Source organism: Nanorana parkeri, unplaced genomic scaffold (assembly GCF_000935625.1).
Source record: "Nanorana parkeri isolate BGI_ZX_2015 unplaced genomic scaffold, ASM93562v1 scaffold1022, whole genome shotgun sequence".
Classification (NCBI taxonomy): Eukaryota; Metazoa; Chordata; class Amphibia; order Anura; family Dicroglossidae; genus Nanorana; species Nanorana parkeri.
This window is the reverse complement of record NW_017307290.1, coordinates 67,664-84,243: the sequence shown is the minus strand read 5'-3', so window position 1 is coordinate 84,243 and position 16,580 is coordinate 67,664. Positions and strand designations below refer to the sequence as shown.

At 42.3% G+C, this 16,580-nt stretch overlaps 1 protein-coding gene across 1 annotated transcript; it reads left to right on the top strand.

The window, feature by feature from the left end:
• The first annotated feature begins 511 nt into the window (after nt 1–511).
• Nucleotides 512–12,203, top strand: CUNH5orf49 (chromosome unknown C5orf49 homolog). The gene is made up of 3 exons (XM_018567222.1): nt 512–667; nt 2,505–2,621; nt 11,952–12,203. The coding sequence occupies exons 1-3, from the start codon at nt 512–514 to the stop codon at nt 12,129–12,131; spliced, it is 453 nt and encodes a 150-aa protein (XP_018422724.1). The 3' UTR covers nt 12,132–12,203.
• Nucleotides 12,204–16,580: the final 4,377 nt, after the last annotated feature.

The following is a 16,580-nucleotide window of genomic DNA, read 5'->3' as shown; positions in this document are numbered from 1 at the left end:
ACTAGTAAAACCTCACAGGGGCAACTCCTTCAGTAACCGGGTACCAACTCCACCCCCGGCCGTAAACGTCCAGGGAGAGCAGGAGTTCGAGGTGGAACAGATCCTTGACTCACGCATCCACAGGGGCAGGCTCAGGTACCTAATTAGATGGAAGGGCTGTGGGCCTCAAGAGGATTCGTGGGAGCTGTCATGTAATGTGCACGCCCCTAGACTGCTTAGGCGCTTTCATGCCAGACACCCCGGGAAGCCCGCTCCGCGGCGGAACTCCGGTGGGGTTCCCTTGAGAAGGGGGTACTGTCAGAGACTCACCCGGCGCGTCCGTCCTCTCCAGCGGCGCGCCGTCTTGGCCGTGACGTCACGCCGGGGCTCCTCCCCTAGACCACGGCTTCCCTTCTTAGCCACGGAAACACTCACTCGGCCATCTCGGCCGTGACGTCACGCCGGGGCTCCGCCCCTAGACCGCGGCTTCCCTTCTTAGCCACGGCGGAAACACTCACTCGGCGTTCTGTCAATGAGGAACTCCCCGAACTCCTCTGAACCAGGCTTCCTGCCGGAGCTTCCGCCAGCAGCTACCCACCCGCAGGGACGCAAGCTTCACCCCCATTTCATCTCGCTGATACTGCAGACCTATAAGGACTCCATAGCAGCAATAGCATTCTCCTCAACCGCAAGTACTGGGGCACTCCCCCTATCTTCTGGTGCTAGAACTGCATCGCCTGATCATACTGTGGTGTATATCACAAGGGGCTGTTAACCACTTGCTGCATACTACTTAAACTGTTAGTAATCAATATTCTGGTGCTAGGACTGCAGAACCTGATCATACTGAAGTGTTTTCCATACATGCCTGCATAGGATACCTGTGATAATCTGCATATACCTATCTCTGTTTCTACTGTGGGAATATTGGAGCTACTCTAACCACCTCGATAACCTCTATGCCGAATTCCTTACCAGGTGCTCATTAGTGCGGGGTGTACCATTAGAAACTACAGTCCCATCACTCCCCATTGCTGCACATAGCAGACTACTAGATTGCTAGCCCTTAGGTTACCCATACTCTTCTCTTTATAGGCCAGGATACATGATGTGGAACGGTTCCCTATCACACTGAGTGTATTAGGGAACTGTCTATCTGACCCAATCCCATAGGCCGTACTACAAGAGTTCCGCAGCTGCGATCCTCAACCCTACTCCGCTTGCAGAACGTGACACATGTATTGCTGATTCTGCAGAACGAGCTCTACCACCCAGCATCTGGCATCCTTAAAGTTGTAATAAAGGCTGGGTGTTTTTTGCCTTAGTGCATTCTTTGCATTAAGGAAAAAAACACCCAGCACATTTCTAGCATCCCCCCCACACTTACCTGCATCTGCTCGTCTCCTCCAATGGGACCAGGAAGTTACTTAAGCTCCTTCTGTCATCATTCAAGCTGTGACTGCAAGGGTGGGGGTGTGAGGTGTGGCCGGCCGCACGCTGCGTATGTCTATGGACGCACACAGCACGTATGGGTGCCTTTACAGCAGTTGACTAGCTGATGGAGGCACCTGTACAGGGGGAGTGTTACTAGCGGTCTGGATACCACTAGAGAACTAAGAAATAATAAAATGAATTAATTAAAGAACGTTTTTATTTATTTTTTAGCAAGTCTGGCCCCAAAAGAAGAAAAAAAAAACAAACCTGAAGGTTTAATGTCACTATAACATTTATTTCAATCAGAGAATAGAACTTTTTCTGCAAACTTTGAAAGCACCTTTTCAAACCCTTTGAGAAAGCAATATTACACCACTTAGAAATGATCAATCTTCCCTGCATGCACACAATTTGTTGTGTAGAATTAAAACAGGCTGCTGCTGTTCTATGTGGCTCGCTGGTTAATTGTTTCTGGGAGGGGGGGGGGTTTGGCAGAGATCCACCTTTTTCTGTTTCAGAAATGTTGGAGTATATGAGCCATAAATAAATATGTGTTTCTGCAGTATCAAGTTATTATGACGAAGTACAAAGTGAAAAGTGTTCAGTGATTTGAATAGAAAATGCGTTAAAAGGTGAGAATTCGATTCATCTTCAGTAGGAAAGAAAACCTCAGTATAAGGCAACTTCATTATGTAGAGCATCACCAGAGAGACTTGGCAGTACAGAAATCTAGGTCAGACTGTTTGCCTGCAGTGCCATTATAAAAAAAATCATATACTTCATGCAGTAAGTGTAGCGTATTTAATTATTTATCTATCATTTATCTACAGCAAGCAAAACAAAGATGATTAAAAGTCTTAGCCTATGTGAGTGTTTGCATATGACACAATTTACCTTTTGTACATGCTATGTTTCTTTTAATAGATAATGTGTTATTTGTATTTGGGGTAGAACCTATTTAAAGCACTAGCTTCGAACCATCGTTAGTGAAAGAAAAACAATTTTTGTAAGTTCAAAGAATGTATATAATATATATTTCTGTATGCTAATAAACTCCAATGAATAATACAATGATGTGTTTCTATTAAAAGGAGGACTATGTTCCTGCATATGACTCCATCTTCAAGAGGTCAGAATGTTATAATGAAAAACTTCACCGGGATGACAGGGCACATGCAAAACACAAGGGTCTGGATCTTCATAATGAGGTAAAGTTATAGCTTTAAAGAAAAGACATTTCAAGTGAACATGTACATACTGTATAATGTGTATAATTACTTTCCTAAACTTTCTAGAGCAGACTCATCAATATTACTTATGTTCTTTTAATAAAAGTACCTGTTAATACTGATAGCTAAGGGCATTGAAAATAGGATGGCTACCCTCTTGCAGCCTTTCTAAATGCCATCACCCCAAGCCACCATCCATTTGTGGGTCACCTATATTGCAACAAATCCATTGGTCACCTATACTGCAACAATTGTAGTTTTATTGCTAAGGCATTATTGGGAGAGTTGGGAAGGGAACAATGTACATGAAAGCAGGACAGTAACCTATCTGTACAGCAACCTCTATAGCTTTAACACTGGTAGCATTTTTGTAGAAAAGCCAAAGTGGAAAGTCAGGTCAGGATTTTGTGTCTGGTTATTCTATCTGTAAGTGCAGGTCACCTGGGAAGTTCTTGTGTCTCCTCCCTCCTGTAGCCAGTTCAACGTATTCTTTGTCAGAGGTGCAGTGGATCTTTCTCATTCTTTAAGTTGCAGCGTCACCGGACAAGATCCCAGCAGAAAAAAGATTCTCCAGCATAATCTCATTTAGCATGGACTTCCTCTCTTTTACAACTTCATCTGGGGCAGAATCCAGAGGAGGGGTGAAAGAACATCCTGGAATGGTGCTCCAAACATTTATCAACTTCCCCAATTTCACATCACTGGGCTAACTCCTCATTTATTGGCAGGGGTGGATATATATTCAGAACTTTGTTAACTCTTCTCACTTAGACTACCAGAGCCTAAGTTACATTAGTTGACAGATGCAATTAATAACCTGAGCTTAGGAACCTTTGCAAAACACATACAGTTTAAATTAGGCTGGCTATAGTCTAGCTTTATCAAGTAGACAGAAAACTAAGCTATGCACACTACTGCTTAAGCCAGGGTCCCTAAATTTGCAAGAATGTTTAAATTTTTTTTTAAATGTCCCTTGCATGTAAATGGTATTCAAAGTGAACACAGTTTCACCTTATTTACTATGCTCAGGGGATGTTCACTTTAAACTCTTGTAAGGTTTTTATTGCTGTATGTTGAGATTTACTCCCTCCATTTGTTCTTGACCGCTGATTAGAGTATGTGTCAGGGATATTATGAGCAAGCCCACCAATGTCTCTAGAAATTGCTGGAGAATTACATGAATACTTATGACTCAGGTCACTCATTATTGATGAGCATCTGCCTTCAACAACAGATTTGCTGTACATGCTAACTCATACAGATCAATTCACTCCTCCCCAACCTTTTAATATTTTAAAAATAAAAGGTAACTTTGAGGCTAGGCTTCCCTGGACTATTACATTTCTTTGCGGTTGAGAAATGTAATCATCTATTTAGCACATGAAGTAGAATAGCAAAGGACCGGACTGGGCAGAATCTTCATTTAGCAAGTTTAATAATAACAACTGCAGCTGGGAACAAGCAACAAGCAGTCCAAAGAACAGAGGCTCACAGGTTACTTTTTATTAAAAAAAAAAGTTAAATCAAATTAGATCTATATGGGCAACAATGTGTTTGGCTGGCACGGCCTATGTCACTGCAACTAACCATAAATCTGACATTCCTTCATGGTGGCCTGAGTCCCACCTCCATACCCGAGGGGGGAATGAATCTTAGAGTCCTAAGCTATAGCTTGACACTCTGGTCATGAAGGACCTAAACCGCACTACCCTCTCACCTGTCGGGTCACAGCTGACTGCCTATTCTTTGCTCCTGCTCCTTTTTGAGAAAGTCATTGAACGAAACATGTCAAAGGAAAACCTGCCTTCATCTCTCTTAGTTGAGTGCTGCTAACGCTCAAAAGCTCGATTTTTTTCGTTGTTTCCGTAAGTGCATTTGAGTTCTTTTATGAAATAAATATTTGTGTTACTGCACTTAGATAGCCTCCTCTTTGTCTCCTTCAAATTTTTCCCTGGGGGACACCATTCCGGGCGGCGAGGGATCAGGTGACCGAAGGAGAAGGAGAGACCCACGCCGGTAATTGACAAGGAGACATTAGAAGGGGTTGGAAAACCAGAACTTTAAAAGACCTCTTTAACAAGGAGCCCCTCTTGGGGAATTGTCAGTGAATGTTTGGAGGACTGCCGGACAGATTGATCAAGTGTCACTGAGAGAAGGAAGTTGCCCTTTCTTAAAGTGCTGTTCGTTGGTTATGCATGTAATGATACATGCCCCTTGAAATGTCAGTTTCTTTGCTGTTATTATTTTAGAGTTTTGATTTATTTGCACGTTTTTTTTTTTTTTTTGAGTATTGGAGGGCCACCACAGAGCCCCTCCTTCCTTTTCAAAGTTTGTTCACAGCTTGAATTAATATCACGATTTAAATTTTAGTTTTCTGTGTTGTTTTACTACACCGCTAGCCAGAGGTTCACGTGTTTAAAATATACATGCCGAACCAATGAGGTTGATCACTGGCACTAATTCTGAAGGTTCCAGTGTTGATTTTTATTATTCTTATTATGTTTGTGTGTTGAACCTTCTAGTCATATGTAAATAATCCACTTGCATCAATTTTTTCACACGGATTGTTGTAATTTTACACAGATTTGTTTATTAACACTTTAGTGTGCAGTTGGTTCACATAGACCGAGCGCAACATATTTGCTTTACATTTGTTCACCTATACACATTGTTGCGGCTGGTCCAATCAGGTAGTTAGGCACGCATTCCCTGCGCAGTGATTTCTGTGATATACTGCCTATTCAACTTGTATCTATGGTTACCCTTCTTGTGCCTCATACCTCCCTGCTTCCCACCCCCCTGTCTCAGTCCTGTATCTTTCTCTTTCTTTTTCTTGCTTCCCCTCCTTGCTGGGCTGGCCAAACTACATCCCTGATATAGCATATTATTTACATCCAAAGCCCTCTCATCTGGGTCAGAGTTTGCATGATCGCTAGACAGCTCAGTAGTTGTGCCCCCACCAAAGGGTGGAGGGGTCTATGACCGTTGCACACTGCTTATGAGACATATGACTTCAGTGGAATTGATGGATCTTACATGTACAATGTGTGTTTACGCTATACCCAATGTATTGTATTCTTTGGTACAACTCCTTCTTCTGTACTTATCTATTGTTTTGAATATCTGAAAACTGAAAAATAAAGAATTAAAAAAAAAAGAAAATCTGACATTCCTGGAGACGGTATTTCTCAGAAATTGATTTAGACCCCTCTATATGAATTCTATCTCAGCCCAAGCACATAGACTGATACGTGCTCACACATGCTGAGTGTGTCTTATATACTCTTAGGGTTCATTTACCATTCATCTGTTGAATGGATATGCCTGTATAGTGCTCTAAAACTTCTAGGACTTTAATTATTAAATCTACGGTTAGTCTTACCGGTAACGGTATTTATAAGAATCTTCCAGGACAGCAACCTGAGAGATGATTGGATCTTCAGTCTACAGGAAACACAATCAGACAAGGTTAAAAACCCCTCCCACCCCCCTCGTCCCTCAGTTGAGATTAAAGTAGAATACCTCCACCAGTGCACGAGGGGAACCACTAGACAATTTAAAATCCAGTAAGGGTGGGAAGTAGGCTTGCTGTCCTGGAAGATTCTTAGAAATACCGTTACCGGTAAGACTAACCTTAGATTTCTCCAATTATCTTCCAGGACAGCAACCTGAGAGACAAGCAAGATATACACAAGCTTACCTTAGGGTCGGACCACTGCCTGCAAAACTTTTCTGCCAAAGGCCAAATCCTGTTGGGACAGGACTTCCACCCTGTAGTGTTTAACAAAGGTGTCCTGGTTGGACCAAACAGCAGCCTTGCAGATTTGATCCACAGATGCTCCGGCCTTTTCCACCCAGGAAGTTGCTAGAGATCTGGTTGAATGGGCTTTTAACGGAGTTGGGATAGTCCTATCCTCCTTCTTGTACACCGTAGAGATGGCTTGCCTAATCCATCTAGCAATGGTGGCTTTTGAAGCCATGCTACCCTTCTTGCAACCCCCAAAAAGAACGAACAACTGGCTGGACTTCCTAAAATCCTTAGTAACCTCAATGTATCGCAGCAGGCATCGCCTGACATCCAGACAATGGAATCTTTTCTCTCCAGGGGTCTTTGGATTTTCACAAAAAGAAGGCAAAATAATGTCCTGGGACCTATGAAACGTAGTGGCCACCTTAGGCAGATATAATGGGTCCGGTCTAAGGACAACCCGATCCTGAAAAACGGTAATATAAGAGAGATCGCCCACTCTTCGAGCTGAAGTCACAGCTAACAAAAAAGCCAGCTTCAAAGATAACCATTTAATAGTCAAGCTTTCAATGGGTTCAAAGGGATCCTTAGTAAGACCAGTCAGCACCAAGGACAAGTCCCATGGAGGAAAAAATTGCTTTGACAAAGGCATAATGCGTTCTGTTGCCAGAAAAAAACGTTTAATCAACGTATCCTCTGCTAATCTAATGTCCAAAAAGACAGAAAGAGCGGAAATTTGCACCCTCAAAGTACTCAGTGCCAACTTCTTATCCACACCCTCCTGAAGGAAGTCCAGACTGACTGGGACTGACGGGCTAGAGATCTGCTTTTGTGCGCACCATGAGGAAAACACTTTCCACACCTTGCTGTAAATCCTCCTTGTCACTAGCTTCCGACTGGATAGCAGTGTATCCACCACTTTTTGAGAACAGCCCTTATGTTCTAGGATCCTCCTTTCAACATCCATGCCGTCAAGTGAAAGAATTTTGGATCGTGATGCAAAACCGGCCACTGGAGCAGAAGGTCCGGCCTGAGGGGCAAGATCCATGGAGGCTGAACTGTTCTTCTCCGAAGTTCCGGAAACCATGTTCCTTTTGGGCCACCATGGAGCGATCAGAATGATTACGCAATCCGAGCAACTTAATTTCTGAATCACTCGAGGGAGAAGAAAAAGAGGAGGAAACGCATAGCCTAGGGAGAACTCCCAGTCCTGTGACAGAGCATCTACCCCGCTTGAATCCCTCTCCCTTGAAAAAGAAAAGAAGAGAGGCACTTTCCTGTTTTTTCTTGTTGCAAACAGGTCGACCGAGGGCATTCCCCACCGTTTGGCTATTTGGGAGAAAACCTTGGGATGAAGCTCCCATTCTCCCTGAAGAATGAGTGCTCGACTCAAATAATCTGCTACCACATTGGATGTCCCTTTTATGTGGACTGCGGAAATGGATTGGTTTAAAATGGAATGACCTGGATCTAGGCACAGGATGCCACACCCCTGGAAAGTAGTATAGCAAAAAACAGAAAGCTGGGGTTTTTTGGGCAACCGACTGACAACTTTCAGACCAAACGTTGTTTAGAAAAATATTATTTTATTTAATATGGTTAAAAAAAGTGAGGATAATTTCATAAAATTGACAACATGATTCCCCTATGAGCTCACTCGACAATGATTAAGTTCTTCATACATGAGATTGCACTCAGAAAATTATAAAATGAGACCTGATTGGTTAACATGGTAAACAGAGAATTCATAGACAAAATACATGATTGGTATAACAGAATAGTGTTGGAGGAGCTTGATTCCCGTTCTGGACCAGGTGACGACGTCATGACGTCACCAGGGGAGTTGCCGTTATTAGCACCCACGCGAGCCCCCAGCGTCAGTGTGCAGCCTGAGAGGGCTGTGTTAGCTGCTGGGGGCTCGATATTGAGAGAGGAACGGACATCCCACGGCGTTGACCGGGGAATACAATACTCTTGAATCTACTTCCAACCATCTACTAGTACTGGTATGTACCCGTTTAAACCACTATGTCTAGTAAGGACGATATGGTACTGTGGGTTGCTCCCACTTACACCTAGTTTCTGTCATTTCTTTTTGAGGTCCTAATGGTATCCTCTATTTTTTGTTTCGTTTTTTAAAAGGTTATCTCCGTCATCTCTTGATTCGGTCTGCCTCTGCTGGGGTTCAGGGCCTCCACCCTTCCTTCCTCCCTCTCCCTTGCCCCCCTTTCTATGCTCCATTACTCACCATCTTACTGTTTGAGCCGGGTTGAACCATTGGGACGCACATAGACTTCAAGGGACACACTCACCTGTTTATTATACCACTAGATGAATCTAAGTGACTGTGCTGGAAGTTGAATTATGTTTATATTATCCATATATTTTTCTTAAATTGTATAGACAACCTCCCTCTCCTCCTGAAGAAGCGCTATTCAGCGCGAAGCGTCACGTTGAGAAAATCAAGCTCCTCCAACGCTATTCTGTTATACCAATCATGTATTTTGTCTATGAATTCTCTGTTTACCATGTTAACCAATCAGGTCTCATTTTATAATTTTCTGAGTGCAATCTCATGTATGAAGACCTTAATCATTGTGGAGTGAGCTCATAGGGGAATCATGTTGTCAATTTTATGAAATTATCCTCACTTTTTTTAACCATATTAAATAAAATAATATTCCGCAAAAGTTCCCCCTCTGAAGGGGCGAACAGGAGGATGTCGTCTAAATACGGAATCAGGGAAATCTTTTGCACGTGGAGGTAGGAGACTACCTCTGACAGAATCATCGTAAAGACTCTTGGAGCCGCAGAGAGCCCGAAGGGCAGGGCCCTGAACTGAAAATGGAGAAACCCCCTGTCTGTCTGAATGGCAAATCTCAGGAATTTTTGATGTCCTGACCAAATTGGAACATGGAGATACGCATCCTTTAAGTCCAAAGTCACCATGAACAAAATCTTCCGGACCGAATATATGTTCTCCATCCTGAACCTTCTGAACAGGAGATACTTGTTCAATTTCTATAAGTTCAGTATTAATCTGAATTTGCCCCCTGGCTTGGGTACAAGAAAAATATGGGAATAGAACCCCTGAAATATTTGATCCTCTGGAACCGGGACAACAACGTCCTGGGAAACCAGATTTTGGACACATGCCCATAATGCAACTGCCTTTAAGCGATCTCTTGGCCACGGCGTAAGAAAAAAAGTTTGTGGAGGGAGAGCCTGAAACTCCAACCGAACACCTTCTCTTATTAAATCTAGTATGTACTGATTTTGTGTGATTTCTACCCACTGGGGAAGAAAAAGAGAAAGTCTCCCTCCCACTTTCAATGTGGCGTCATTTTGACTCCTTGTTGGAGGAGTCAGGAGGAGTATAGAGCAAACCTCCTTTTTGCTTATTTTTGCTAAAGGGCCATCTTTTCCTTTGCTCCTGAGGTCTCCCCCCCTTGTTTTTTTTGGTCCTGGGGGCCTCGAAAAAACCTATGATTGCGAAAGGGCTTTTTCTTCTCAGGGAATTTCTTCCCCTTTTCTGAGGATCTAGTCAACACGTCTTCAAGGCCTGGACCGAAGAGCAACTTCCCCTCAAAGGGCAACCCACACAACTTGGATTTAGAGGAAACATCCCCCTCCCAAGACTTCAGCCAGATAGCTAGCTAAATGCTTCCTCTCAGTATCCTTCCATTCACCTAAAACTAAATCCTTTAGTGTTTGATGGAAAGGAAAAACTCTACCTTCCGAATCCTGCAACCCCCTGTAAAGCCTATCTTGCACAGAACAAGCTTTAGGAGGGTCAGGAATCTGCTCAGTAGTATAAATAGCCTGTAACAGATCTTCTATGTCATCTAGAGCAAAAAGGTGACGTGGCCGTTGAATCCCCACATTCCCTTCTACAGTCTCTCCCTCTTCCAGGGAACTGTCAGTATCTAAACCAGAATGCTCCTCTTTCTCTTCTACCCGAGTAAAAGCAGAATTAGAAAGGGAACAAGGCAGAGCAGAACTTGTTCCCTTGGGTGGGAGGGGTTTTTAACCTTGTCTGATTGTGTTTCCTGTAGACTGAAGATCCAATCATCTCTCAGTTTGCTGTCCTGGAAGATGATTGGAGAAATATTAATAATACCGTGTTTCCCCGAAAATAAGACAGTGTCTTATTTATTTTTTTTCACGAAAAAAGACACTAGGTCTTATTTTCGGGGGATGTCTTACCTGGCTGCTGCTGTCCGCTCTGCCGTCCAGGGAGTCTCGGCCGGTCTTCACATGTAAAATCTAGTTACATGTGCAGCTACCCCGAAGGTAAGACCTAGCGCTATCTTCAGGGATGTCTGTAATATAAGACCTACCCCGAACTAGGTCTTATTTTCGGGGTAGGTCTTATATTACAGAAATCCCCGAAGATAGCACTAGGTCTTATTTTCGGGGTAGGTCTTACTTTCGGGGAAACGCGGTAATAATGTATTATTAATATCAGCAATATGAAATGTATGAGCTAATACAAACATTCCAACACACACCCCATTAAATTCAGTATGCTGCAATTTTAAAGGCAACTGTACCTTAAAGTGACATTAAACCTTCAGATTTTTTTACATAAAACAATACTGTAATGTGTACCTAATGTAATCCATGGTTGTTTCCCTTCTCTTTGCTGCTCTTCCTTTTAAATCTGTATCTCTTCTCATGCTGGCCAGAACTTCTGTTTTGCAGCAGACTGCCTTGTCTCTGAAATGGATACATGGTGTCTGTGTGAAGGTTCACAACCTGAGCCAGCACTACAGGAAGAGGCACTCAGCTGCAAAGGGAAGTTCTCCCCAAGCATGAAACGAGATACATATTTAAAAGGAAGAGCAGCAAAGAGAAGGGAAACAACCATGGATTACAGTAAGGCACACATTACAGTATTGGGTTATGTTAAAAAATCTGAGGGTTTAATGTCACTTTAAGTATTAACCCCCAACTTCCAATTCTATTGAATTACACTGTGCAGCCCTGCCCGGTGCCACACAGTCCTTGCCAGGAAATGTCCCAGTCTAATCATCTTGCTACTGCACACATGCAACATGGTCCTATTCATTCTATGCACACATGCACCACGGTAGCCTTCAGCTTTCCAGCATAGGATGACTCATTAGTGGGAATGAAGGGAGTCACGGCCATGTGTGTTCAGTAAAGAGGAACTGGCTGGACGTTTTCCTTGCAAAGGCTGCGGGGCATAAGGAAAGGCCATACAGTCAAGAACAAGGAGGGAGGTATGTTTTTCCACAAGGCTGGCTGCATTCACAGATATGGGACATTTAATTAAAGAATAACTGTAGTTGTCGTTTAAGTGACTTCCAGTAATATGTTAAAACTCCCACTAGAAAATAATTTTATCTATGTGGCCTTAGGATAATACTCAAGACAACTTCTCATAGGCCTTTCTCACAGTAACAGATGGTCAACATTTAAAAAGAGTAAAACATAAAGATTTGGCTGTATTTTTAAGTGTGTTTCTTTGCATGGAGCTTATGGACTTTCTTACTTCCCTTTTCATTCATATTCTATTAAACTGTTTCTCCTTGTAGGAAACCTCTCGTCCAGTGCCAGTACTAAGCTCTTCAGAATATGGCAGACACCTTCATCTCATTGTAGACAAAGTAAACAGGGACCATGTTAGAGTTGGTGTGGTACGGCTGGAATTCTTCCGCAAGAGTGGAATGAGTAAATCACTGGAGGAAGGCTACGGTTGTGTAACTCCATCATAAACCAGTTAAAAATATACTTGCCGTTTGCAGCAAAAAATCCTAATATATTTTCAATAAAGGTTAGCAATATCATGAGTGTGGATATTCATTTCAAGTGATTAACATATATTTGCAAAAGTTCACTAAACCCCCAGGTGAATCTGTGCAATCAGCACAATTCTAATTACATGCTACATTATCTTGCTGTTTACTTTTAAGTGACATTTTTGTTTTCATTTCATCACAAAATGAGTTTGTATCTGGTTGTTCTATCTGTAAGTGCTGATAGGCTTTAATGGAGGTAATTCAAATATATATATTTATTTTACTGTGCTGGATGAAAGATTTACTTTGTATGGCCAATTCATGGGAAACAGCATTTATCCATAAGTAATATATCCTTCTAGAGATATCTCTTTCCATGCATATCCCCAAAACATTTGTCTGAAGTTTCCTGGAAGCTAGCTAAAGTCACCGCTGTGCAGCATAATATGCCGAACAAAGCCTTACGTGTGATATACAGCATTGGTTAAATTATGTTTTTAAAATTCAGTAGATGAGGCAAAGTCTTGAAGACAAGATATAAGAAAGTGGAATTCATCACGTTTTAGTCTAGTAAGGCTTATTTGTGTTTATTTTGCTTAAACCTCTAAGAAATCCAGTGATAACCTGATAGTAACTATCTGTTGTGCTATAGGAAGCTGCTGGAAACATCATCAGTAACCTGTAACCAGTTCTAATTTTGTGATAGCAGTCAACTTGTTTTTTTTTTTTCTATAAGAAAAGGCAGAAGACATCTGTAGCTAATGGGAATGGTCAGAAAACAAGTGCTGCATGTATGGCAAACTCTGCCAGATACTAGAACAGGCACTTTCTAATAAACACGGCAGGAAACACTATGGGATACTTTTTTCCAGTTATAGAAATGGTGATACAAAATGATCACGCAATTGACAGCATGCTGCAAAGGCTAGAATAGATAATGTAGGTAAAAACATAATGCAACTACTGTCTTACTGAGCCCATTCAAGTACCGAAGGAAGCAAGCAACACTTTACAAAGCTGAGTGATGTAATCCCTGAAAAAGAGCAGCAATGTGATACCCTAGTCAGAATCCAATGCATGATTAAAGATTAAAAGGGAATGTCTATGAAGGTTTTTATTAATCCAGGTCATTGTATTTCTGCTTCGGATTAAGAATAACATGGAAGATGTGAAATCTATTTAAACCCCTCTGTTCTAATGACATAATCAAATCGCTATAGTGCCATTAAATCAAGTGCATGTGTTAATTGTTTGAGTTGCATGACTGAAGGTTTGAATTATTGTCAATTTGCCATTGTAGAGATGTTAAAATGGTATTATAGGTGGGGGGGAAGATGGTGTTATAGGCTCTTACCCCACATATACCCTAATATAATGTCCTTTTAAAAAAATGTCAAGTTTTGATTGATTTTTATTGTTTCTATTATAAATTTTTTGATGTTACTGTGGAACTCTTGTCACTGTATTTGTTTTTACACTCAGGTCTAATATGTTTGATCTCTGTGCTCCCACTATGGTTTTTTTTCATAGTAATATTATTATTATATCAATAGTTGGTGTTGGCACCAGCAAAAGTTAGCATAACAGGCTAGAAAGCATAAATCAAGCTAGTGCATTAGTGGAGTTTATGCAGTTACCACCAGAAGCAATTCATGTATGGAGGAATTTTTTCCCTTCCTTTGGATATGATGTATTCTTCCTGCTTTGCAAAGACATACAGAAAGACTAATTGTCTGGGAACATGTAAAATATACGTGGGATCCTGCAGGGGTAGGGCCTGATGTAAATTGTTACATGTTCTCTGTCATCCACTACATAATATGTGCATTCTGCTAAAATTAATAAATACATATAAATTTTAATTTGTTCTATTTCACGGTTATTATAGCAATGTCTCCCTTTTTTACAAGCAATAGAAGCAGATTTTATTGTATGCAGTGCTGGAAAGTCTATTATGAATAAAAAGGAAAATGTACATCTGTCACATTACCGGCACTGTTTGCCGCCTTAGGCCTGGTTCAAACCTGGGCGTTTTGTAGCGCGTTTGAACGCTCTGCAAAATGCTCAAACACAGAAATCCCATTATTTCCTATGGGTATGGTTCACACCTGGGCGTATTACAGGCCGTATGAACGCGCTACAAAACGCCCTACGCCCAAAGAAGTACAGGAGCTTCTTTGGGGCGTTTTTGTCGCGCGTTTCCATTGGGATACAGCCAAGTAGCCCTCGGAAACGCGCATCTGTCGCACGTTTTTTTTACTGCGAATCGCGGTATAAACGCGCGACAAACGCGCATATCCGATACGCCTAGGTGTGAACCCAGTCTAAATGTTCAATTTATCATCACATCACTCATCATGTGTTCACTGAGAATCTAATGGTGTTGGTAAGATTTGTGCAATTTGCTTCTCTGTTGGATATTAACTTTTTATATATACAGCTGAAACGCTGTGTGAGTTGGCACTATAGTTTGTAGAAGACGAGGCCCAAACTGGACCTACTGCAAGCAATAGTAGTCACTCAAACACCGAACCTATTGTGATTTAGTGGCTTTATAACAACTTCAGCCTCTCCAACTCTTGGGCACGCTAGTTCTTGTGACATGGTCATAAAAGCTTGTCCCCTACCTAAAGGAGCTATTGCCATTTAACCAGCACTCTAAACTAAGATCTTTGCTAGTAGTCATTGCACACTCACTGCTGCCACCCTCGAGCTTCGATGTGCCTCCCTCCATCATTCTTTTTTATCCATTACCAGCTTTGGGCAGTGAATGTAGTGCACAAGACATACAATAGTTGCAGTAGGCATGGCTGTCATCATAATCACAAGACGAGTCCTAGTGACACCTTTTCACTCAAAAGAAGCTATTCAAACAGGACAAGGTCATATATGCATAATCGTTAAAAATATATCCTCATGCTCTCGAAGGTGCTTGTAGTTAATCTAGAACTGCCCTCTCTGGCATGTTCATCACCCATTACTGTCACAGAAGTTGCAGCTGTCATACAAAGGACTGATATTTCATCCATGTGACATTGCTTCTAGGGCCAGATTGGTCACCCCCCACACCTTTGTTAATTTGACCTTTACATATGGTGGTCAAAGGGAACTTGCATTGTCCACCCAGTACTGCAACTACATGGAAACAAATGAAAATGTTTATTAGACAATTAGTTTTAAAAAACGCATGAAAAAGGAAGCACATAGATATGAAGCAAGTCTTAGACACATAGGGGATATAAAGGGAGGTGTAAAAGTTTATGTAATCCCTAACAATTAACTTCTCCGATTTAGTCCCTTTTGGTCTGTTAAATATACCATTGAACGCATATTGTTATGTCTGTCTAATAATTGCAAAAATACTTGGTCATCCTGCCAGAAATTTTGTTAACTGATAACTTTCTCTGCTCACTCCCTGTGCAATGTATCAGTTACATTGTTACACTCCCGGATACCCTCCCCTCTTTGTTATGTAGAGTGGAGGTGTTTGTAGTCCTCTCCTATGGTGACAGCGTTGGTTCTCTGTAGATGCAGTACGGTGAGTGAGCATTGTTACCCTAGGTCAATAAGTGTGTTACTGGCAGGATCACCAGATGAAAATAAAATAAAAGTAAGCCTGAATAAAGACTAGAAAGCTCCAGTATAGTAAATGTTAATTCTTGGGTTTAGATAAACTTTAAACAACATCTTTGTTCTGATGTAAGGTGTTAAATGATAATTTTTTCTCCCAGCAGAGCTACACCCTCTCCATTTAGGTGCAGTGCATCCAGGGCCGTCTTTAATATTAATTGGACCCTGTGCAAACATTTTCTTGGGCCCCCCCACCTGCCCCCTTCACCCGTGGGACATCACATGGTCACGCTATGCACTGTACAGTGCAAGGATTTTGGCCTACACAGGTGACAAAAAACACCTTTACTTGTTGCACTCCTTACCGAACGTCCCTTGTAATGGGGTGGGTGCTGGCAGTGACTGCGGATAGCGCCGCAAACATTAGCACCATAGGCATCTCTACAGGGGGGCAAGGGGGCAATTGCCCCCCTAGCTTATTCCTTGCCCACCCGTGTGCCACCCCGCTGATTCCCCTTTAAATCGACTGCTGCTGTACAGCTTCACTGTACGGCAGCGGTCTCTTGCTAGCTGACAAGTCGGGCACACGGCCCGACTTGCTGGAGCAGCCACACGGTCTGCAGACCGCAGAGCAGCTCCTGTCAGCTTCGGCCGGAGCTCTGTCAGTTCTGAGCTCCGGCCGAATGATGGATCACTAGTAAGGTCTAGTGCAGACCTTACTTAATGATCACCGCTAGATCATCAGGGAATGAAGATGAACCTTCTCGCTGCACGGATGAAAGCAGGTGAGGGGGCTTGGGGGGGAAGTTTCTGATGTCTGCTGGGCGGCTGGGGGAGGTGGCAGTTTATAATGTC

What these genes read in the sequence shown, in the direction of transcription:
- CUNH5orf49 (XM_018567222.1), top strand. Translation starts at nt 512, where the DNA reads ATGAGGAACTCCCCGAACTCCTCTGAACCAGGCTTCCTGCCGGAGCTT. An exon ending in CAATAGCATTCTCCTCAACC is followed by an intron (nt 668 to 2,504) that starts GCAAGTACTGGG and finishes TTCTATTAAAAG; the next exon opens with GAGGACTATGTTCCTGCATA. An exon ending in GTCTGGATCTTCATAATGAG is followed by an intron (nt 2,622 to 11,951) that starts GTAAAGTTATAG and finishes TTCTCCTTGTAG; the next exon opens with GAAACCTCTCGTCCAGTGCC.